At 45.9% G+C, this 23,406-nt stretch overlaps 1 protein-coding gene across 1 annotated transcript in view; it reads left to right on the plus strand.

The window, feature by feature from the left end:
• LOC120044907 (spermatid perinuclear RNA-binding protein-like) overlaps positions 1–21,546 on the plus strand; it is a 189,124-nt gene extending 167,578 nt beyond the window's left edge. The window contains exons 13-18 of the mRNA XM_038989638.1: positions 4,686–4,829; positions 6,489–6,623; positions 8,663–8,809; positions 12,464–12,602; positions 12,834–12,881; positions 21,083–21,546. Coding sequence (XP_038845566.1) covers positions 4,686–4,829; positions 6,489–6,623; positions 8,663–8,809; positions 12,464–12,602; positions 12,834–12,881; positions 21,083–21,162 — 693 coding nt within the window. The 3' untranslated portion in view covers positions 21,163–21,546. The remainder of the gene's footprint in view (positions 1–4,685; positions 4,830–6,488; positions 6,624–8,662; positions 8,810–12,463; positions 12,603–12,833; positions 12,882–21,082) is intronic.
• Positions 21,547–23,406: the final 1,860 nt, after the last annotated feature.

Raw genomic sequence — 23,406 nt, forward strand, 5'->3', positions numbered from 1 at the left:
CCGGCGCCGACCAAGATGGCCGCCTCGCTTCGCGTTCCTTGGAAAATATGCAGTATTTTGTTTTTTTATGTGTTTTCCTTACATTGGTACCCCAGGTAATCTTAGGTTTCATTACATACAGTCGGGAGGAACTACTGAATATAAGAGCAACGTCAACTCACCATCGTTCCAACCAGGAATATGACTTTCCCGAAACGGATCCAGTGTTTTGCCTTCCACCCAATACAATGGATCTGATCCCAGCCGGCGACCCTATGCGACGCCGTAAAAGGGGCAAACGTAGCGGTCTCCTGGTCAGGCTTCGGAGACGGGCACATCGCGCTCCACTCCCTAGCATACTACTCGCCAATGTCCAGTCTCTTGACAATAAGGTTGATGAAATCCGAGCAAGGGTAACATTCCAGAGAGACATCAGAGATTGTAACGTTCTCTGCTTCACGGAAACATGGCTAACTCAAGAGACGCTAACGGAGTCGGTGCAGCCAGCTGGTTTCTTCACGCATCGCGCCGACAGAAACATACATCTTTCTGGTAAGAAGAGGGGCGGGGGGGTATGCCTTATGATTAACGAGACGTGGTGTGATCATAACAACATACAGGAACTCAAGTCATTCTGTTCACCTGATCTAGAACTCCTCACAATCAAATGTCGACCGCATTATCTACCAAGGGAATTCTCTTCGATTATAATCACAGCCGTATATATTCCCCCCCAAGCAGACACAACGATGGCCCTGAACGAACTTTATCTGACTCTTTGTAAACTGGAAACCACACACCCTGAGGCTGCATTCATCGTAGCTGGGGATTTTAACAAGGCCAATCTGAAAACAAAACTCCCTAAATTCTATCAGCATATCGATTGTGCTACCAGGGCTGGTAAAACCTTGGATCATTGTTATACTAACTTCCGCGACGCATATAAGGCCCTCCCCCGCCCTCCTTTCGGAAAAGCTGACCACGACTCCATTTTGTTGCTTCCAGCCTACAAACAGAAACTAAAACAACAAGCTCCCTCGCTCAGGTCTGTTAAACGCTGGTCCGACCAATCTGATTCCACGCTTCAAGACTGCTTCGATCACGCGGATTGGAATATGTTCCGCATTGCGTCCAACAACAACATTGACGAATATGCTGATTCGGTGAGCGAGTTCATTAGAAAGTGCATTGACGATGTCGTACCCACAGCAACGATTAAAACATTCCCAAACCAGAAACCGTGGATTGACGGCAGCATTCGCGCAAAACTGAAAGAGCGAACCACTGCTTTTAACCAGAGCAAGGTGACCGGAAACATGACCGAATACAAACAGTGTAGCTATTCTCTCCGCAAGGCAATCAAACTAGCTAAGTCCCAGTACAGAGACAAAATAGAGTCGCAATTCAACAGCTCAGACACAAGAGGTATGTGGCAGGGTCTACAGTCAATCACGGATTACAAAAAGAAAACCAGCCCCGTCGCGAACCAGGATGTCTTGCTCCCAGACAGGCTTAATAACTTTTTTGCTCGCTTTGAGGACAATACAGTGCCACTGACACGGCCCGCTACCAAAACCTGCGGGCTCTCCTTCACTGCAGCCGAGGTGAGTAAAACATTTAAACGTGTTAACCCTCGCAAGGCTGCAGGCCCAGACGGCATTCCCAGCCGCGTCCTCAGAGCATGCGCAGACCAGCTGGCTGGTGTGTTTACGGACACATTCAATCAATCCTTATCCCAGTCTGCTGTTCCCACATGCTTCAAGAGGGCAACCATTGTTCCTGTTTCCAAGAAAGCTAAGGTAACTGAGCTAAACGACTACCGCCCCGTAGCACTCACTTCCGTCATCATGAAGTGCTTTGAGAGACTAGTCAAGGACCATATCACCTCCACCCTACCGGACACCCTAGACCCACTCCAATTTGCTTACCGACCCAATAGGTCCACAGACGACGCAATCGCAACCACACTGCACACTGCCCTAACCCATCTGGACAAGAGGAATACCTATGTGAGAATGCTGTTCATCGACTACAGCTCAGCATTTAACACCATAGTACCCTCAACTCGTCATCAAGCTCGAGACCCTGGGTCTCGACCCCGCCCTGTGCAACTGGGTCCTGGACTTCCTGACGGGCCGCCCCCAGGTGGTGAGGGTAGGTAACAACATCTCCACCCCGCTGATCCTCAACACTGGGGCCCCACAAGGGTGCGTTCTGAGCCCTCTCCTGTACTCCCTGTTCACCCACGACTGCGTGGCCATGCACGCCTCCAACTCAATCATCAAGTTTGCGGATGACACTACAGTGGTAGGCTTGATTACCAACAACGACGAGACGGCCTACAGGGAGGAGGTGAGGGCCCTCGGAGTGTGGTGTCAGGAAAATAACCTCACACTCAACGTCAACAAAACAAAGGAGATGATTGTGGACTTCAGGAAACAGCAGAGGGAGCACCCCCCTATCCACATCGACGGGTCAGTAGTGGAGAAGGTGGAAAGTTTTAAGTTCCTCGGTGTACACATCACGGACAAACTGAATTGGTCCACCCACACAGACAGCGTTGTGAAGAAGGCGCAGCAGCGCCTCTTCAACCTCAGGAGGCTGAAGAAATTCGGCTTGTCACCAAAAGCACTCACAAACTTCTACAGATGCACAATCGAGAGCATCCTGTCGGGCTGTATCACCGCCTGGTACGGCAACTGCTCCGCCCACAACCGTAAGGCTCTCCAGAGGGTAGTGAGGTCTGCACAACGCATCACCGGGGGCAAACTACCTGCCCTCCAGGACACCTACACCACCCGATGTCACAGGAAGGCCATAAAGATCATCAAGGACAACAACCACCCAAGCCACTGCCTGTTCACCCCGCTATCATCCAGAAGGCGAGGTCAGTACAGGTGCATCAAAGCAGGGACCGAGAGACTGAAAAACAGCTTCTATCTCAAGGCCATCAGACTGTTAAACAGCCACCACTAACATTTAGCGGCCGCTGCCAACATACTGACTCAACTCCAGCCACTTTAATAATGGGAATTGATGGAAATTATGTAAAAATGTACCACTAGCCACTTTAAACAATGCCACTTAATATAATGTTTACATACCCTACATTACTCATCTCATATGTATATGTATATACTGTACTCTATATCATCTACTGCATCTTGCCATCTCTATGTAATACATGTATCACTAGCCACTTTAAACTATGCCACTTTATGTTTACATACCCTACATTACTCATCTCATATGTATATACTGTACTCTATACCATCTACTGCATCTTGCCTATGCCGTTCTGTACCATCACTCATTCATATATCTTTATGTACATATTCTTTATCCCTTTACACTTGTGTGTATAAGGTAGTAGTTGTGGAATTGTTAGGTTAGATTACTTGTTGGTTATTACTGCATTGTCGGAACTAGAAGCACAAGCATTTCGCTACACTCGCATTAACATCTGCTAACCATGTGTATGTGACAAATAAAATTTGATTTGATTTCTAACCCCCAAGCCATAAGACTGATAAATAGTTAGTCAGAGTAGATATTGATTAACTATTTAACTATCTGCATTGACCTGTTTTGCACTAACTCTTTTGTCTCATCAAACGCTGCTGCTACTGTTTATTATCTATCCTGTTGCTTAGTCATTTGACCCCCTACCTATATGTACATATCTACCTCAATGACCTCGTACCCCTGCACATTGACTCAGTACTGGTACCCAGTGTATATAACTAAGTTATCATTACTCATTGTGTTATTATTATTCTACCTTTCTCTGTAATGTTGGGAAGGTCCCGTATGTAAGCATGTCACTAATAGTCCACACCTGTTGTTTTCGAAGCATGTGACAAATAACATTTGATATGATTTGATTTGTGAGTGTGTTTTACAATGCAGTGTACAGTGTGGGAGTGTTGCAGGCTGTACTTGGCCGGCTTGCTTACACATTCACCATAGTAGATGGAGCTGTGCTAGAAAGGACTGTGAAACTAAACATCTGGGTCGGTTCAGGTCGGGTCGGTGTGATAGAACTACTAGATAGTACTAATAGTTGTATAGCAGCAACAGCATGGGGGCATTAGTGTTTGTATACAGGGTCACAGTCTAGACAGACAGATAGGTAATATTATTGTATAAGATATAAGTAAGTTAGTAGGCCAGAGACACATCTGTTATGTTGTGTGAGGAGAGAAGTATGTGATTCAGACACATCTGTTGTGTGAGCAGAGGAGAGGAGAGGAGAGGAGAGGAGAGGAGAGGAGAGGAGAGGAGAGGAGAGGAGAGGAGAGGAGAGGAGAGGAGAGAAAAGGGTGTTCCTGTTCCATCCACACAGAGAAAGGTACCGGTCCACTGACTACAGAAGCCCCAACGGTACTGTGCTGCTGCTGGTGAATTAGCCTGTAGGGAACCTGGTATTATAGTAATACAGTGTTGGAGATTAAACTCAGTCACTCAGAACCGGAATTCAGGACCGACAGTAGTATTGTTAAGAAGTGAATGAACATTGGGATAGTTTTAGAGGAAGGAATCAGAAGTGGTTGGATATGGATTTGTGCCTGACTTGCTTTCATTCCTCTTCCTCCATCTATTCCTCCCCACTTTCTCACTTCCTCCTCTCTTCCTCTTTCTCTTCTAATCCTCCTCCACTTCCCTCTATTGCTCTTCTGCCTATCCTCCTCTCCTCCTCTGTCTAGGTCCTTCAGGCGATGGGTTACCCTACAGGGTTTGATACGGACCTGGACTGCAGTGCAGACGAGAAGTCAGACGGAGAGGGGAGAAGTGAATCGTCCACACACAGCAATAACACAACACACTCAGACAGCTCAAATACACTGGAGGTACACTACACACACACACACACATTCACACACACTCACACACACACACACACTTTACATACTTTATTTGAATCCACCAATCAAATGTACAAGAAAAGGATCCAAACATTTCAAAGGTCCCTGTATGCGTGGCACTCAAGGGTACAGAAAGCATCTCCTTCTCCACACAGCTAGGCTGCCCACGACAGCTGAAACAGAGCAGTACCTAGCCAATTGCTTTGCCCTAGTTTTTGTCTGACCCGCAATCTGGAGGCCACACCCTGCAAGCCTATGTACCTTGCCGAGACTGCCAAATATCAGCGCCACCAGCTTGCACCTACACCCGAGGCATCCCAGCATGCCACGGGGGGCTGGTATTAAGCAGCTTCTTGGCATCCTTCTATGAACAGCAGCCATTTACAACATGGGCAATGGACTCCATTACATTTGACTCATGTAGAATACAAAATGGATCATGGTTTGCAGGGTACCAGAGTGCTAGGTTGTATTTTGTTGACAGTACTTGCAGCCTTAACAGTGAAGGTGAGAATGTCCTTACCAACGGCAGCATTCTGGTACATGGAGACAGAGTGGTCAGCATTGTCTTTGATGAGCATAACATATCTACATGTATGTGGGTATCCATAATAAATGAACAATGAAAATGTCCCTGTCTCGTAACGGGCGCGCACACACACACACACACACACGCACACGCAAGGCCACCAGAAGCAATATACACTACATGACCAAAAGTATGTGGACACCTGCTCGTGGAACATCTCATTCCAAAATCATGGGCATTAATATGGAGTTGGTCCCCACTTTTTGTTTCTATAACAGCCTCCACTCTTTTGGGAAGGCTTTCCACTAGATGTTGGAACATTGCTGCAGGGACTTTTTTTCCATTCAGCCACAAGAGCATTAGTGAGGTTGGGCACTGATGTTGGGTGGTTAGGCCTGGCTCTCAGTCGGCGTTCCAATTCATCCCAAAGGTGTTCAATGGGGTTGAGGTCAGGGCTCTATGCAGGCCAGTCAAGTTCTTCCACACCGATCTAGTCAAAACATTTCTGTATGGACCTCACTTTGTGCATGGGGGCATTGTCATGGTAAAACAGGAAAGGGCCTTCCCACTGGAAGCATAGATGTCATTGTATTCTGTAGCATTAAGATTTCCATTCACTGGAACTAAGGGGCTTAGACCAAACCATGAAAAACAGTGCCATTATTCCTCCGCCACCAAACTTTACAGTTGGCACAATACATTCGGGCAAGTAGCGTTCTCCTAGCATCCGCCAAACCCAGATTCGTCCATCGGACTGCCATATGGTGAAGCGTGATTCATCACTCCAGAGAACTCGTTTCCACTGTTCCAGAGTCCAATGGTGGCGAGCTTTACACCACTCCAGCCAACGCTTGGCATTGCGCATGGTGATCTTAGGCTTGTGTGCGGCTGCTCGGCCATGGAAACCCATTGTTTGTCTATGGAGAATGCATGGCTGTGTGCTCGATTTTAAACACCTGTAAGCAACGGGTGTGGCTGAAATAGCCAAATCCACTAATTTGAAGGGGTGTCCACATACTTTTGTATATATAGTGTACATTCTCTGGTGATCCAGTGTTGCTGGTTATGTTATCTGTCTGTAATCACATGTTTATTCTGTTCGTGTGGTCTCGCAGGTCCGAACTCAGGGTCCTATTCTGACGGCCAGCGGTAAAAACCCTGTCATGGAGCTCAATGAGAAACGCAGAGGTCTGAAGTACGAGCTCATATCAGAGAGCGGGGGCAGCCATGACAAACGCTTCGCCATGGAGGTGAGGAATGCACCGGCCGTTTCTCCACTGGAACAGTATATAAGACACACACACACACACACACTGACTCTCTAAGAACTTTGATACAACTCAATGGAGGTTGGTGCACACTAGCTGGCTAGCTCATCAGATACTACATCAGTCCATCAGTCTTTCCCAGAGTAGTGTTGTGTTGTCCCATCCAGTCATTCCTCCCTCCAGAGTAGTGTTGTGTTGTCCCATCCAGTCATTCCTCCCTCCAGAGTAGTGTAGTGTTGTCCCATCCAGTCATTCCTCCCTCCAGGGTAGTGTTGTCCCATCCAGTCATTCCTCCCTCCAGAGTAGTGTTGTGTTGTCCCATCCAGTCATTCCTCCCTCCAGAGTAGTGTAGTGTTGTCCCATCCAGTCATTCCTCCCTCCAGAGTAGTGTAGTGTTGTCCCATCCAGTCATTCCTCCCTCCAGAGTAGTGTAGTGTTGTCCCATCCAGTCATTCCTCCCTCCCTCCAGAGTAGTGTAGTGTTGTCCCATCCAGTCATTCCTCCCTCCAGAGTAGTGTAGTGTTGTCCCATCCAGTCATTCCTCCCTCCAGAGTAGTGTAGTGTTGTCCCATCCAGTCATTCCTCCCTCCAGAGTAGTGTAGTGTTGTCCCATCCAGTCATTCCTCCCTCCAGAGTAGTGTTGTCCCATCCAGTCATTCCTCCCTCCAGAGTAGTGTAGTGTTGTCCCATCCAGTCATTCCTCCCTCCAGAGTAGTGTTGTGTTGTCCCATCCAGTCATTCCTCCCTCCAGAGTAGTGTAGTGTTGTCCCATCCAGTCATTCCTCCCTCCAGAGTAGTGTAGTGTTGTCCCATCCAGTCATTCCTCCCTCCAGAGTAGTGTTGTCCCATCCAGTCATTCCTCCCTCCAGAGTAGTGTTGTCCCATCCAGTCATTCCTCCCTCCAGAGTAGTGTAGTGTTGTCCCATCCAGTCATTCCTCCCTCCAGAGTAGTGTTGTGTTGTCCCATCCAGTCATTCCTCCCTCCAGAGTAGTGTAGTGTTGTCCCATCCAGTCATTCCTCCCTCCAGAGTAGTGTAGTGTTGTCCCATCCAGTCATTCCTCCCTCCAGAGTAGTGTAGTGTTGTCCCATCCAGTCATTCCTCCCTCCAGAGTAGTGTAGTGTTGTCCCATCCAGTCATTCCTCCCTCCAGAGTAGTGTTGTGTTGTCCCATCCAGTCATTCCTCCCTCCAGAGTAGTGTTGTGTTGTCCCATCCAGTCATTCCTCCCTCCAGAGTAGTGTTGTGTTGTCCCATCCAGTCATTCCTCCCTCCAGAGTAGTGTAGTGTTGTCCCATCCAGTCATTCCTCCCTCCAGAGTAGTGTTGTGTTGTCCCATCCAGTCATTCCTCCCTCCCTCCAGAGTAGTGTAGTGTTGTCCCATCCAGTCATTCCTCCCTCCAGAGTAGTGTAGTGTTGTCCCATCCAGTCATTCCTCCCTCCAGAGTAGTGTTGTGTTGTCCCATCCAGTCATTCCTCCCTCCAGAGTAGTGTTGTCCCATCCAGTCATTCCTCCCTCCAGAGTAGTGTTGTCCCATCCAGTCATTCCTCCCTCCAGAGTAGTGTTGTCCCATCCAGTCATTCCTCCCTCCAGAGTAGTGTTGTCCCATCCAGTCATTCCTCCCTCCAGAGTAGAGCAGCATCTAACAGGTAATATCCACCTCCACCTCCCTCCAGAGTAGTGTAGTGTTGTCCCATCCAACAACTACACAACATAACCTAATATCTAACAAATACACAACATAACCTAATATCTAACAAATACATAACAAAACCTAATACACACAATCTAGTAAAGGAATGGGATGAGAATATATAAGTATAAAATATATGGATGAGCAGTGACAGAGCGGCTAAGATGCAATAGATAGTGACGTATACAGTATACGTTATATACCTTTTAGATGAGTAAATAAAATACAAATCCTTATCGATGCAAACTAAAGACACATTTGATCAGCTCTTCTTTACCCAACACAATCTTACTTGAATCTACTTGTGTGTGTGTCTCCCTCTCTCTCCAGGTGGAGGTGGATGGTCAGAAGTTCCGGGGGGCGGGGCCTAATAAGAAGGTAGCGAAGGCATCCGCTGCATTGGCTGCTCTGGAGAAACTGTTCTCTGGTCCCAACGCCACCGCTATCAAGAAGAAGAAGATCATCCCTCAACACGCTGTACGTTATCAATACTGTCTCTCTGATCAGCTATCAATACTTTCTGTTTACAGTCTGTTTACAGTCTGAGTGGTCAGTTAGCAATTTCAATCTTTTAGAGCAGGGCTCTCCAGCCCTGTTCCTGGAGAGTTACCGTCCTGTAGGGTTTAACTCCAACCCTGTTCCTGGAGAGTTACCGTCCTGTAGGGTTTAACTCCAACCCTGTTCCTGGAGAGTTACCGTCCTGTAGGGTTTCACTCCAACCCTGTTCCTGGAGAGTTACCGTCCTGTAGGGTTTCACTCCAACCCTGTTCCTGGAGAGTTACCGTCCTGTAGGGTTTCACTCCAACCCTGTTCCTGGAGAGTTACCGTCCTGTAGGGTTTCACTCCAACCCTGTTCCTGGAGAGTTACCGTCCTGTAGGGTTTCACTCCAACCCTGTTCCTGGAGAGTTACCGTCCTGTAGGGTTTCACTCCAACCCTGTTCCTGGAGAGTTACCGTCCTGTAGGGTTTCACTCCAACCCTGTTCCTGGAGAGTTACCGTCCTGTAGGGTTTCACTCCAACCCTGTTCCTGGAGAGTTACCGTCCTGTAGGGTTTCACTCCAACCCTGTTCCTGGAGAGTTACCGTCCTGTAGGGTTTCATTCCAGCCCTGTTCCTGGAGAGTTACCGTCCTGTAGGGTTTCACTCCAACCCTGTTCCTGGAGAGCTACCCTCCTGGAGGTTTTAACTCCAACCCTGTTCCTGGAGAGTTACCGTCCTGTAGGGTTTCACTCCAACCCTGTTCCTGGAGAGTTACCGTCCTGTAGGGTTTCACTCCAGCCCTGTTCCTGGAGAGTTACCGTCCTGTAGGGTTTCACTCCAACCCTGTTCCTGGAGAGTTACCGTCCTGTAGGGTTTCACTCCAACCCTGTTCCTGGAGAGTTACCGTCCTGTAGGGTTTCACTCCAACCCTGTTCCTGGAGAGTTACCGTCCTGTAGGGTTTCACTCCAACCCTGTTCCTGGAGAGTTACCGTCCTGTAGGGTTTAACTCCAACCCTGTTCCTGGAGAGTTACCGTCCTGTAGGGTTTCACTCCAACCCTGTTCCTGGAGAGTTACCGTCCTGTAGGGTTTCACTCCAACCCTGTTCCTGGAGAGTTACCGTCCTGTAGGGTTTCACTCCAACCCTGTTCCTGGAGAGTTACCGTCCTGTAGGGTTTCACTCCAACCCTGTTCCTGGAGAGTTACCGTCCTGTAGGGTTTCACTCCAACCCTGTTCCTGGAGAGTTACCGTCCTGTAGGGTTTCACTCCAACCCTGTTCCTGGAGAGTTACCATCCTGTAGGGTTTCACTCCAACCCTGTTCCTGGAGAGTTACCGTCCTGTAGGGTTTCACTCCAACCCTGTTCCTGGAGAGTTACCGTCCTGTAGGGTTTCACTCCAACCCTGTTCCTGGAGAGTTACCGTCCTGTAGGGTTTCATTCCAGCCCTGTTCCTGGAGAGTTACCGTCCTGTAGGGTTTCACTCCAACCCTGTTCCTGGAGAGTTACCGTCCTGTAGGGTTTCACTCCAGCCCTGTTCCTGGAGAGTTACCGTCCTGTAGGGTTTCACTCCAACCCTGTTCCTGGTGAGTTACCGTCCTGTAGGGTTTCACTCCAGCCCTGTTCCTGGAGAGTTACCGTCCTGTAGGGTTTCACTCCAGCCCTGTTCCTGGAGAGTTACCGTCCTGTAGGGTTTCACTCCAGCCCTGTTCCTGGAGAGCTACCCTCCTGGAGGTTTTAACTCCAACCCTGTTCCTGGAGAGTTACCGTCCTGTAGGGTTTAACTCCAACCCTGTTCCTGGAGAGTTACCGTCCTGTAGGGTTTAACTCCAACCCTGTTCCTGGAGAGTTACCGTCCTGTAGGGTTTCACTCCAACCCTGTTCCTGGAGAGTTACCGTCCTGTAGGGTTTCATTCCAGCCCTGTTCCTGGAGAGTTACCGTCCTGTAGGGTTTCACTCCAACCCTGTTCCTGGAGAGTTACCGTCCTGTAGGGTTTCACTCCAACCCTGTTCCTGGAGAGTTACCGTCCTGTAGGGTTTCACTCCAACCCTGTTCCTGGAGAGTTACCGTCCTGTAGGGTTTCACTCCAACCCTGTTCCTGGAGAGTTACCGTCCTGTAGGGTTTCACTCCAACCCTGTTCCTGGAGAGTTACCGTCCTGTAGGGTTTCACTCCAACCCTGTTCCTGGAGAGTTACCGTCCTGTAGGGTTTCACTCCAACCCTGTTCCTGGAGAGTTACCGTCCTGTAGGGTTTCACTCCAACCCTGTTCCTGGAGAGTTACCGTCCTGTAGGGTTTCACTCCAACCTTGTTCCTGGAGAGTTACCGTCCTGTAGGGTTTCACTCCAACCCTGTTCCTGGAGAGTTACCGTCCTGATCAGTAGTCAATACTGCTTGTTTACATTTACATTTAGCAGACGCTCTTATCCAGAGCAATTTACAGGAGCAATTAGGGTTAAGTGCCTTGTTCAAGGCCCCGATGCTCGTAACCGCTAGGCTACCTGAAGAATCTTATCAGGTATCAATACTTCCTCTATGACCTTCTCAACCTGAGACAGTCTCTAATAGAGATTCTTTCCAAACTATCAATACAGCCTGTTTACAGGGTAGTCTGGTCAGTCATCAATACAGCCTGTTTACAGGGTAGTCTGGTCAGTCATCAATACAGCCTGTTTACAGGGTAGTCTGGTCAGTCATCAATACAGCCTGTTTACAGGGTAGTCTGGTCAGTCATCAGTACAGCCTGTTTACAGGGTAGTCTGGTCAGTCATCAATACAGCCTGTTTACAGGGTAGTCTGGTCAGTCATCAGTACAGCCTGTTTACAGGGTAGTCTGGTCAGTCATCAGTACAGCCTGTTTACAGGGTAGTCTGGTCAGTCATCAGTACAGCCTGTTTACAGGGTAGTCTGGTCAGTCATCAATACAGCCTGTTTACAGGGTAGCCTGGTCAGTCATCAGGATAGTCTCATCAGTACAGCCTGTTTACAGGGTAGTCTGGTCAGTCATCAGGATAGTCTCATCAGTACAGCCTGTTTACAGGGTAGTCTGGTCAGTCATCAGTACAGCCTGTTTACAGGGTAGTCTGGTCAGTCATCAGTACAGCCTGTTTACAGGGTAGTCTGGTCAGTCATCAATACAGCCTGTTTACAGGGTAGTCTGGTCAGTCACCAATACAGCCTGTTTATAGGGTAGTCTGGTCAGTCATCAATACAGCCTGTTTACAGGGTAGTCTGGTCAGTCATCAGTACAGCCTGTTTACAGGGTAGTCTGGTCAGTCATCAATACAGCCTGTTTACAGGGTAGTCTGATCAGTCATCAGTACAGCCTGTTTACAGGGTAGTCTGGTCAGTCATCAATACAGCCTGTTTACAGGGTAGTTTGGTCAGTCATCAATACAGCCTGTTTACAGGGTAGTCTGGTCAGTCATCAGTACAGCCTGTTTACAGGGTAGTCTGGTCAGTCATCAGTACAGCCTGTTTACAGGGTAGTCTGGTCAGTCATCAATACAGCCTGTTTACAGGGTAGTCTGGTCAGTCATCAATACAGCCTGTTTACAGGGTAGTTTGGTCAGTCATCAGTACAGCCTGTTTACAGGGTAGTCTGGTCAGTCATCAGTACAGCCTGTTTACAGTACTGTTTCTGTGTCCCTGTAGATGAAAGGTTCCCTAGCTGCAGCAGTGGCAGCCTCAGCAGTAGCAGCCCAGGTGGCCAGGGGGAGAGGTAGAGCAGCAGCCCTGACCAGTGGAGCCTTCATTACCACAGCCGCTGCACCAGGATACACACAGATACCAGGTACATGGAAGTATGTGGGTGATCTTTTGTGTGTGTTTTGTCTCTGTCTGTCCTGTCCAGTTCCCTGCCATAACGCTCTGTGTGTGTGTGTGTGTGTGTGTGTGTGTGTGTGTGTGTGTGTGTGTGTGAGTGAGTATGTGAGTATGTGAGTATGTGAGTGTGTGTGTGTTATCATTATGTCCAGTGAACCAGCGATACTAATAGTCTACATGGCTTTAACATGTGTGACAGGCTTCGGGACTCCATATGGATACAGTGCTGCAGCCGCCCCAGCCTATGGTAAGTCTATAGGGTTAACATCTACCTCACTATTCTTTTCCTTCCTACACCTGTTGGAGGCCCTACTGGAAAACAACACTGTATATTCCCATTGAATCTGAGTTACATATAGAGGTCGATATTGAAACTGAAGAATTGGGCGAATTTAAAAGCTAAATTAAAAGTGGAACTGATCATAACCTTTTGGTTCTTACTGTGGTTGGAGCAAGCCTTGCTGCGCTTCTTCGCCCGCCTGAGTGTCCAGACTGCTGCTTGTTCTGCCCTTCTGCTTGTCTGTCCGTCCGTCCATCCGTCTGCCCATCCTGACTCTCTGGACATCTCTCTCCTCTCCTCAGTGTAACCCCCCTGCTCTCTATCCACAGCCAGATAGCCCATTCAAAGCTGCCCAGCCCAGGCAGAGACCGATGCCACCAACACACACAAGGACCGTCTATATGGGTTATACCCACTAACACTACGTCTGTAGACTAGCTTCTAACCAAAGCTAGCTCTACTGTAATGCAGTACAATACACACACACACACACAACCTCTTCCAACCAATTGTATCTCAAAGCTCTACTATATTCTTATAAACAAGGGATACATTAACAGCGGAACTGTTTAATTCACTCTACACTAGGACTGTCCCCGACAAAAAAAAAGTGTTTATGTCGACCGAGAGTATCGTCGCAAATGTTCCCTCAAATTATTTGTGGCACTGAGCAAATTTCAGGTCTGCAGGGCGCAAACTTGAACGTTGTGAAAATTCTGTGCAACTTCCAGCGCGTGTTTACTGTGAACACTGAGGCTGTACCTACTTTAAGTTACAGTTTTACTGTGAACACTGAGGCTGTAACCGCTTTAAGTTACAGTTTTACTGTGAACACTGAGGCTGTACCTACTTTAAGTTACAGTTTTACTGTGAACACTGAGGCTGTAACCGCTTTAAGTTACAGTTTTACTGTGAACACTGAGGCTGTAACCGCTTTAAGTTACAGTTTTACTGTGAACACTGAGGCTGTAACCGCTTTAAGTTACAGTTTTACTGTGAACACTGAGGCTGTAACCGCTTTAAGTTACAGTTTTACTGTGAACACTGAGGCTGTACCTACTTTAAGTTACAGTTTTACTGTGAACACTGAGGCTGTAACCGCTTTAAGTTACAGTTTTACTGTGAACACTGAGGCTGTACCTACTTTAAGTTACAGTTTTACTGTGAACACTGAGGCTGTACCTACTTTAAGTTACAGTTTTACTGTGAACACTGAGGCTGTAACCGCTTTAAGTTACAGTTTTACTGTGAACACTGAGGCTGTACCTACTTTAAGTTACAGTTTTACTGTGAACACTGAGGCTGTACCCGCATTAAGTTACAGTTTTACTGTGAACACTGAGGCTGTAACCGCTTTAAGTTACAGTTTTACTGTGAACACTGAGGCTGTACCTACTTTAAGTTACAGTTTTACTGTGAACACTGAGGCTGTAACCGCTTTAAGTTACAGTTTTACTGTGAACACTGAGGCTGTACCTACTTTAAGTTACAGTTTTACTGTGAACACTGAGGCTGTAACCGCTTTAAGTTACAGTTTTACTGTGAACACTGAGGCTGTAACCGCTTTAAGTTACAGTTTTACTGTGAACACTGAGGCTGTAACCGCTTTAAGTTACAGTTTTACTGTGAACACTGAGGCTGTAACCGCTTTAAGTTACAGTTTTACTGTGAACACTGAGGCTGTAACCGCTTTAAGTTACAGTTTTACTGTGAACACTGAGGCTGTACCCGCTTTAAGTTACAGTTTTACTGTGAACACTGAGGCTGTAACCGCTTTAAGTTACAGTTTTACTGTGAACACTGAGGCTGTAACCGCTTTAAGTTACAGTTTTACTGTGAAAACTGAGGCTGTAACCGCTTTAAGTTACAGTTTTAACAGTGGTCAAGTAGGCTACTGTGGCTATTTGATCATAATGTAGTCCTACCAGAGTGGCCTGCCATCAAAAACTATGGTGAAAATGCATCCCCTTACATGCTGACCAGACCAGACACATCGCGTGCGCGAGCGTCACATGTTATTCAATTATTGCACCCACACTGCTCACGAGCGTCTGCGATGCCAAGGGCTAAAATAGAACTCCTTTCTATTTCTGAAGCAGATCGCGCTGCAAGTCCTGCCTCTCCCATCTCCTCATTGGTTTATAGAAGCAGGTACCCACGTGCCATCTCCTCATTGGTTATACCCACGTGGGTGATTGAAAGACGAAATGTTTTGCCTGTTGTCGTGGTAATACTATGAAAGTGTAGATGCCAATCACCATATAAATTCAAAGATGAAAAAGCCTGGAAGGAGGAGAGATGACTAGAAACGATTCTCTTGGCCGTCTTGTGTGTGGATTAGTTGTCGGAGTAGAGGACCTTGTGCATTTCAGGTAAAATAACAACCCAATGTTTATATCCCAGGACAAATTAGCTAGCAACAGCAAGCTAGCTAAATAGGACAAATTAGCTAGCAAGTGCAAACTAACTAGCTAAATTGCCATACATGTTTAATGCTTTTCGACCTGTCCCCAAATTAATGTCATTGGTTCAGAGTTTGTTTTGATATTTTAACCTGCGTGTCGTGATCGCGTTTGGTGTAGGGGGACAAAATACATTTATGCACGATAGCGCACGATGTCACATGCGCGCAGCCGGTTTGGGTTCCGTGTAACATTTTAACATGGAAATAGCTGTTCTATCATTCAATCTACAGTAGCAGCCAATGTGTGGTGTTCAATGAATGCCTACAATACATAATGCTTTTGAAAAAAACATGCAGGGCTTGACATTAACCTGTTTATTTTTTATTTATTCATTTTATTTAACCTTTATTTAACTAGGCAAGTCAGTTAAGAACAAATTCTTATTTACAATGACGGCCTACCAAAAGGCCTCCTGCGGGGACGGGGGCTGGGATTAAAAATTGTAATAAAATAAAAATATAACACAAAACACGCATCACGACAAGAGAGACAACACTACATATAGAGACCTAAGACAGTAACACATGAAAACACAGCAACACAACATGATAATAACAAAAAAAAGAAAGAAAGTGTGTAATATTGTGTTGATTTGATCACCATTCCCACAGTAAAGGGAAACGTTGACTTGATAGTGTTAACGAACAGGGAAAACTCCAAAAAGTTGAGTAAAGTTCAATCTCGTGCTCCTCTCCGTGGGCAGATTTTTGTTATGCGCACTGCGCGGCAGTCTCGGGTCTACTGCGCGCCCGCACAACTCTTAGAGGGAACATTGATCATCTGTTCTGATAAAATCATTATCATGTGGTTAATCAAAATTCTAAAAGTAACTTTAATTGCCAACTATGTAAAAATAGCCTACATAAAGCTAACAAATAACAACATTGAAGCCTGCAGGTAGAAAATATCCTGATAATAATAAATATCCTATAAATCACATTGGCTACACACTGAATGCAAGGAACTTGAAACATTGTATCAACTATCAACTTGGCAGTGAGCTTCGGACAGACACAGCTGTAGACGATTTGCGAAAAGAGATTTGAAGTTATCAATTAGGCCTATTTTCCACCAGATAAGAGCAGGACATATTTTTCCCCTTTCACACCGAGTGGTCAAAAGAGAGAGTTTTTTCCAATAGGCTACGTTGAGGAACTATTGTCATTCTCAATGGATGGAAAAACAGACTTTGTTTACTTGCTGTTTGAGGTGAAGAAAAAATAACTTTGAGAACCTGTGGTGGTGGTGAGTTAAGACAATCAGAAACACTATCAGATCCCCAGATGGGCACATTTATATGCCTACATGTGCACGCTGGCCAGGTAGCCTAGACCTACTTCTATGGATAATCAGGTGCGCTCTCACTCAACCAGAACACAACCAATAAGATAGAGGAATACTGGTGGTACTGGTGTGCCATCCCACGGCCTACGCAATGGATTAGTCTACTGAGACATGCGTGAATCAGACAGGTGTCTCGTGTGCCATACATTTTATAGATATTTGCTACTGCTCGACAAAAAAAATATTGCTCGACCAACAGCCTATCGACCAAACAATCAACCAGTCAACTAAATGGGATCAGCCCTACTGTCCACATAGTGTAGGCTTCCCACTCCTAGATTAGACTGGCTGGTCCTCTGGCTAGACTGGCTGGTCCTCTGGCTAGACTGGCTGGTCCTCTGGCTAGACTGACTGGTCCTCTGGCTAGACTGGCTGGTCCTCTGGCTAGACTGGCTGGTCCTCTGGCTAGACTGGCTGGTCCTCTGGCTAGACTGGCTGGTCCTCTGGCTAGACTGGCTGGTCGGTCAGTCAGGTGTGGCCTGCTCAGTCTCTGCCAGGCAGCCAGTAGCTTGTCTAAGACCTCTGGAGGGTTTGAATATCTTCCATAGTCTCTTTCATCGCTACAAAACTAGATCAGATTCAATGTGCTCTCCTCCACTCCCCTCCTCTCCTCTCCCCTCCCCTCCCCTCCCCTTTCACTCTCTCAGCATAATTCAATATAGCACTTAGCGGTTTGAGGACAGCAACACTCACGATGCTCAATCACTCACACCCACTTTGTCTTACAGATTTATACACTCAAAAACATATGATAATGTAAAAAAAGATATACATACTCTCTCTCTCGCGCCCTCCCTCCCTCCCCCTCTCTCTCTCGCGCCCTCCCCCTCTCTTTCTCCCCCTCTCTCTCTCCCCCTCCCTCCCTCCATCTCTCTCCCTCCCTCCCTCCCTCCATCTCTCTCCCTCCCTCCCTCCCTCCCTCCCTCCCTCCCCCCCTCCCTCCCTCCCTCTCTCTCTCTCTCCATGACACAAACCCTAATCTTAGAACAAACTGGTCCTTGTGTGTTGTTGCGTGGCACTGGGAGGCCCCTCCCCTCTTTCACAGAGAGAGCTGCCTGTTTCTGGTTCTGGGGGCTTTGAATGAGTCTTATGTTCCGGATGGGAGACTGGACCGGGCTGGTTACAGGGTAGACACAACATATTCTAAAAGGAACCGCCAGAGAACCATGGGTTCGTATTCACAAAGAGTCTCAGTGTAGGAGTGCTGATATAGGATCAGTTTTGCCTTTGACAGGTGGGACCTGTCCATATAGAGCTCAGCACTCCTGCTCTGATATACTTTTTGAATATGGGCCTTAGCCTAGCATGGGGCTGGACTCCAGGCTCCATATTCCTTTATTTAGACTGGAGTGCTGTACGTTTGGTATTATCCAGTTATACAGTGGGTATCATAAACATTCACCCCGTTGGATCTTTCCACATTTTGTTGCGTTACAAAGTGGGATTGAAGCAGATGTAATTGTTATTGTTTTGTCATTGATCTACACCAAGTACTCCATAATGTCAAAGTAAAAAGAAAATTTTACATATTTTTACAAATGATTTTTTTTTTTTCCATAACTAAAATATTGTTGTTGCAAAAGTATTCATCCCCTTTTTTCAGAGGGTGAATCACATGGACTCACTCTGTGTGAAATAATAGTGGTTTACTTGAAGAAAGGACAGACCTGAAATATTCTTTAAGATTTCATGTATTTTGTCAGAACAAACAGACAGCAGCATATGTAGAACAATAGTCATCCACCCACATTTATAGATGACAACACATTGCCATACTGTTATTATTTACATCCATTAAATAACTGTTCAAAAAGAAAGACGCTGTACTGAAATGTGTTTGTTCTCCAAATACTGACGAAGGACGGACGCCGGAACGCGTCCATTTGTTAAGACTGCTGCTGCTAAAAATATATATTAAAAGTTCAAGAATATTTCAGTGAGTGCAGGTTGCTCCCTTTCTTCAACTATATGTCTTTTGAACCCGGCACCCAAATACTTTTGTTACTACTACAAGTATTTGAGCTGAGCACGCCAGTTTCTCTTTTTGAAATAATAGAGATTGACATGATTTTTGAATAACTTCCCCTTCCTCTGTCCCTCAAACATACAACATCTAAGGTCCCTCAGTCCAGTGTTCCATTTCAAACACAGATTCAAATATCAGGGACCTTTTTTTGAAAGCCTCATAGAGAAGGGCACTGATTGGTAGATGGGTAACAATAACAAATCAGACATTTGAATATCTCTTTAAGCATGGTCAAGTTAATAATTATGCTATGGATGATGTATTAACCACCTAGACACATCGAAGATGCAGTCGTCCTTTGGAACTGAGCTGCATCATGTATGCAACAAGGCACTAAAGTAATACCTTAAAAAAACATGACAAAGGAAAACACTTTTTGGCCTTAATGCAAAGCCTTATGTTTGGTGCAACACCACACATCACTGAGTAACTGTCTCCTTATTTTAAAGCATGGTGTTGTCTGCATCATGGTATTGGTATGCTTGACATCGGCAAAGACTGGGTAAAAACAAACGCAATGGCGCTAAGCACAGGTAAAATCCTAGAGGAAAACCTGATTCAGTCTTCTGTCCACCAGTAACTGGAGGATGAATTCACCATTCAGCAGGACAATAACCTAAAACACAAGGACAAATCTACACTGGAGTTGCTTACCAAGAAGACAGTGAATGTTCCTGAGTGGCCAAGTTACTGTTGTGACTTAAATCTGCTTGAAGATCGATGGTAAGACTTGAAAGTTGCTCTCTAGCCATGATCCCCAACACCTTGACATCTTGAAATTAATAATGGGCAAATATTGCACAATCCAGGTGTGCAAAGCTCTTAAGCCTTGTTCACACTGCAGGCCTTAATACATTCAACTAATTAGCTAGGTAGCTATTTAGCTATTAGCTAGGTAGCTATTTAGCTATTAGCTAGGTAGCTATTTAGCTTTCTAGCACATTCAGTAATTTGTTTGTTAAAAACAAAAATGAACAACCACATGTTCTTGTCAAACTGTCAACAGAGTAGCTAGCAAGCAACAAGTTATCCCAAGTAACAGTGTAAAACCACTTGAGGTTAAGTATATCAGATTTCACAGTTTAGACACAAGTCACATGGCCAGGAATCAAATTTGTATCGGACTTCAAACCACCTACGAAGGTGGTTTGAAATGTGGCTTGAAATATCTGATTCCATGTGCTTTTTGGCTGTTCAGACTGCAGGAAAAATAGCAGATTCGATATTCAAAGAAAATTGGACTTGAGTCACTTCCAACTGCCAATGTGAACAAGGCTTTAGAGACTTGCCTAATAAGACTCACAGCTGTAATCACTGCCAAAGGTGTATCTTACATGTATTGACTGAGGGGGGTGAATACTTATCTAATCAGGATATTAATGTTTTCTTTTTCATTCATCTTTAAAAATGTTCAAATTTTTCTTCCACTTTGACATTACAGAGTATTTTGTGTTGATCGTTGACCAAAAATTATAATTACATCCATTTTAATCCCATTTTGTAACACAATAAAATGTGAAGAAATCCAAGTGGGTGAATACTTATGATAGTCTATGGGCCAGGACCATATAACTGTAAGGTCTAAAATACCCAATTTATCCCTTAACCCTTGTGGCTCGGTCCGACCCAGCCTGGTCTCTGCCTGCTATATTACCAGTGTTCCTTTAGTACCCGCCCAGTCGTGTCAGTCATGGCATTATTGAAGTCCTGGTATTGGCTTCTGTGAGATCAGATAACATATCCTGTCCACTACCCCCCCAGTCCCCGTCAGTGCTTCTGAGATGCTGTTGCATGCTGGTTAATTGTCCCCACTATAGTCTATCTATCTATCTGACTCTCACTGGTGTGTGGCGCTCAGCCTCGTGTTGCTGCTTTGGGATTTCTATATGGGTTCAAGACTGTGAGAAACACACACTCAAGAACACACACTCAAGAACACAATAATATCCTTTCCATATTATAGTACCTATAAACAAAGACACAAAGAAACCAGCCAACCAACCACAGCCCTGCATTGTTCACCACCATTGACATGTTGGTCTTCCTTCCTCCTCCTCTCTCACACATTGCCCCTCTCTCTGTGTTCTACTGTATAGCTCTGCACACAGGGTCTGTCTAGGGCCTAGACCATAGAAATTAAATGAATAGAGCAATGCTGCTTTGACAATATCATTTAAAAAAATGGATAACCTGGTATTCTATTGATTCTAGTTCTGTGGCCTAGACTCTGGGTATAGTAGCTAGTAGATCAGAACAGAAGCGTTTGTTTTTCTTTTGCCCTGCCTGCCGTGGACTCATGTGGAGTATTTTCTGTTTTCATGTCTCCCCTCAAGGTTTCTCCCCCAACAGAATGCTTCTGTTGCCTGTTATGAAAATGCCCGCCTACCCCATCCCCCACTACTCCTTCTTTTAGAACAGGGACCCCAAAACACCCCACTAGAAGGGATTCTGAGTCTTTTTATTTGTCCTACATATGGAGGGAGAAGTGAACAAAAGGACTTGAGCAGAAGATGATTTGTAAAAGAAGTGTATTTTGCTGATAAAGATTTCTAAAAAATTAAATAAAAATAAAACTTGAAGGATTTGTACTGTGAATTGTTACCTCATTCTTTTGAATCTAAATTATATCAATACTTTTTTGTTATTCGTTGTTTCTGTTCTTAAGTAGGAAAGATTTAGGCCTTGCAATTTGACACAGAACACATTCTCTGTAACCCTGAGCTGTGTGAAGGATGCATAGCAATTATAATGGAACTATTGTGGACAAATAAAACCTTTACCGGTATATATCCTACAACAATCTGAGCACTGCCTGTTGTCTAACTGAAACAAGGGACAGTAATAGTATATACAGCCTTATGGGCTACGCTATTGTAGCACTCTCTATTTGGCTAGAGAAGCTATTTCCTGGTTGGAACAGGAAGTTACATGGTGGTGTCATGGGAGCAGAGATTTTAGCAGTGTAGTGATTCAGTACCAGAGGTCAACATAATTATAATAATTTGTACACTGTAAATTGACCACAAAATATATTGTATTTGAAAATAGATATTCTAATAGTTCAAAGCTCAGACCTACTGCTGTCATTTCATTACATTTCAATTCAGTTTATTCAGGGAGAATTCCGATTTAGAATTTCAGTTTAAATCCTGAATTGACTGAATGAAATGGAATTGACCCTGGTCATGGATATCTTGATGAAATCATCACCTGTCCTGTTCTGTCCTGTCATAACCCTGAGTCTGACCCCTCATAACCCTGAGTCTGACCCCTCACAACCCTGAGTCTGACCCCTCACAACCCTGAGTCTGACCCCTCACAACCCTGAGTCTGACCCCTCATAACCCTGAGTCTGACCCCTCACAACCCTGAGTCTGACCCCTCATAACCCTGAGTCTGACCCCTCATAACCCTGAGTCTGACCCCTCATAACCCTGAGTCTGACCCCTCATAACCCTCACAACCCTGAGTCTGACCCCTCACAACCCTGAGTCTGACCCCTCACAACCCTGAGTCTGACCCCTCATAACCCTGAGTCTGACCCCTCAAAACCCTCATAACCCTGAGTCTGACCCCTCATAACCCTCATAACCCTGAGTCTGACCCCTCATAACCTTGAGTCTGACCCCTCAAAACCCTCACAAACCTGAGTCTGACCCCTCACAACCCTGAGTCTGACCCCTCACAACCCTGAGTCTGACCCCTCACAACCCTGAGTCTGACCCCTCACAACCCTGAGTCTGGCCCCTCACAACCCTGAGTCTGGCCCCTCACAACCCTGAGTCTGGCCCCTCACAACCCTGAGTCTGACCCCTCACAACCCTGAGTCTGACCCCTCACAACCCTGAGTCTGACCCCTCACAACCCTGAGTCTGGCCCCTCACAACCCTGAGTCTGGCCCCTCACAACCCTGAGTCTGGCCCCTCAGAACCCTCACAACCCTGAGTCTGACCCCTCATAACCCTCACCGAACCCATCCCGTGAACACCATTCACAGTTCACACAGCAATCTGATATGGCTGCTTAGTTGGCTGGTTCCCCTGAGTCCTATCGAATACACCCACAGCACAGCACAGCACTGGACACATGGAAATATGGAACCACAGCTACACACTGGAGAATGGAAAGCAGCAACAAGGGACCCTATCCAACCAATGGAGACTGCTATGTAATTTGTCCTGGGCCCGGTTTCCCGATAGCGATATAATTTACGAGTGTTTAACGATGCATCTTTCCTACAACGGACGAAGATGTAACATGTTTCCCAGAACACCAAGCAGAGAGAACAGTCACTAGGTGCGTCGTTGGAGCATGTCGATACTGATAGGATTGAAAGGAGCGCTGCTCTCGGATCAGCTTTCTCCATGAAAACCTTTCCTAAACATTACAATTATTTCACAATACTGACGACGGATCAGCTCCTAGAGAGATTTTACCACCTACGGCTGCAAATATATAGCCGGCTTATTCTAATGCTTACCCAATTAAATGCACTAAATCACAGATTTGGCAAATCATTGTGCACATGTTACGCTACACATCATGGAATATATTGAGACGAATTACAGACAGTAGCCTACAAGTAGCAAAATAGAACTCAGTTGATTGAACATGAAATGTATTTCAACATGATTGAAACAGGTCTATAGTTTATAAT

This window comes from Salvelinus namaycush, chromosome 3 (assembly GCF_016432855.1).
Source record: "Salvelinus namaycush isolate Seneca chromosome 3, SaNama_1.0, whole genome shotgun sequence".
In the NCBI taxonomy this organism is placed as follows: domain Eukaryota; kingdom Metazoa; phylum Chordata; class Actinopteri; order Salmoniformes; family Salmonidae; genus Salvelinus; species Salvelinus namaycush.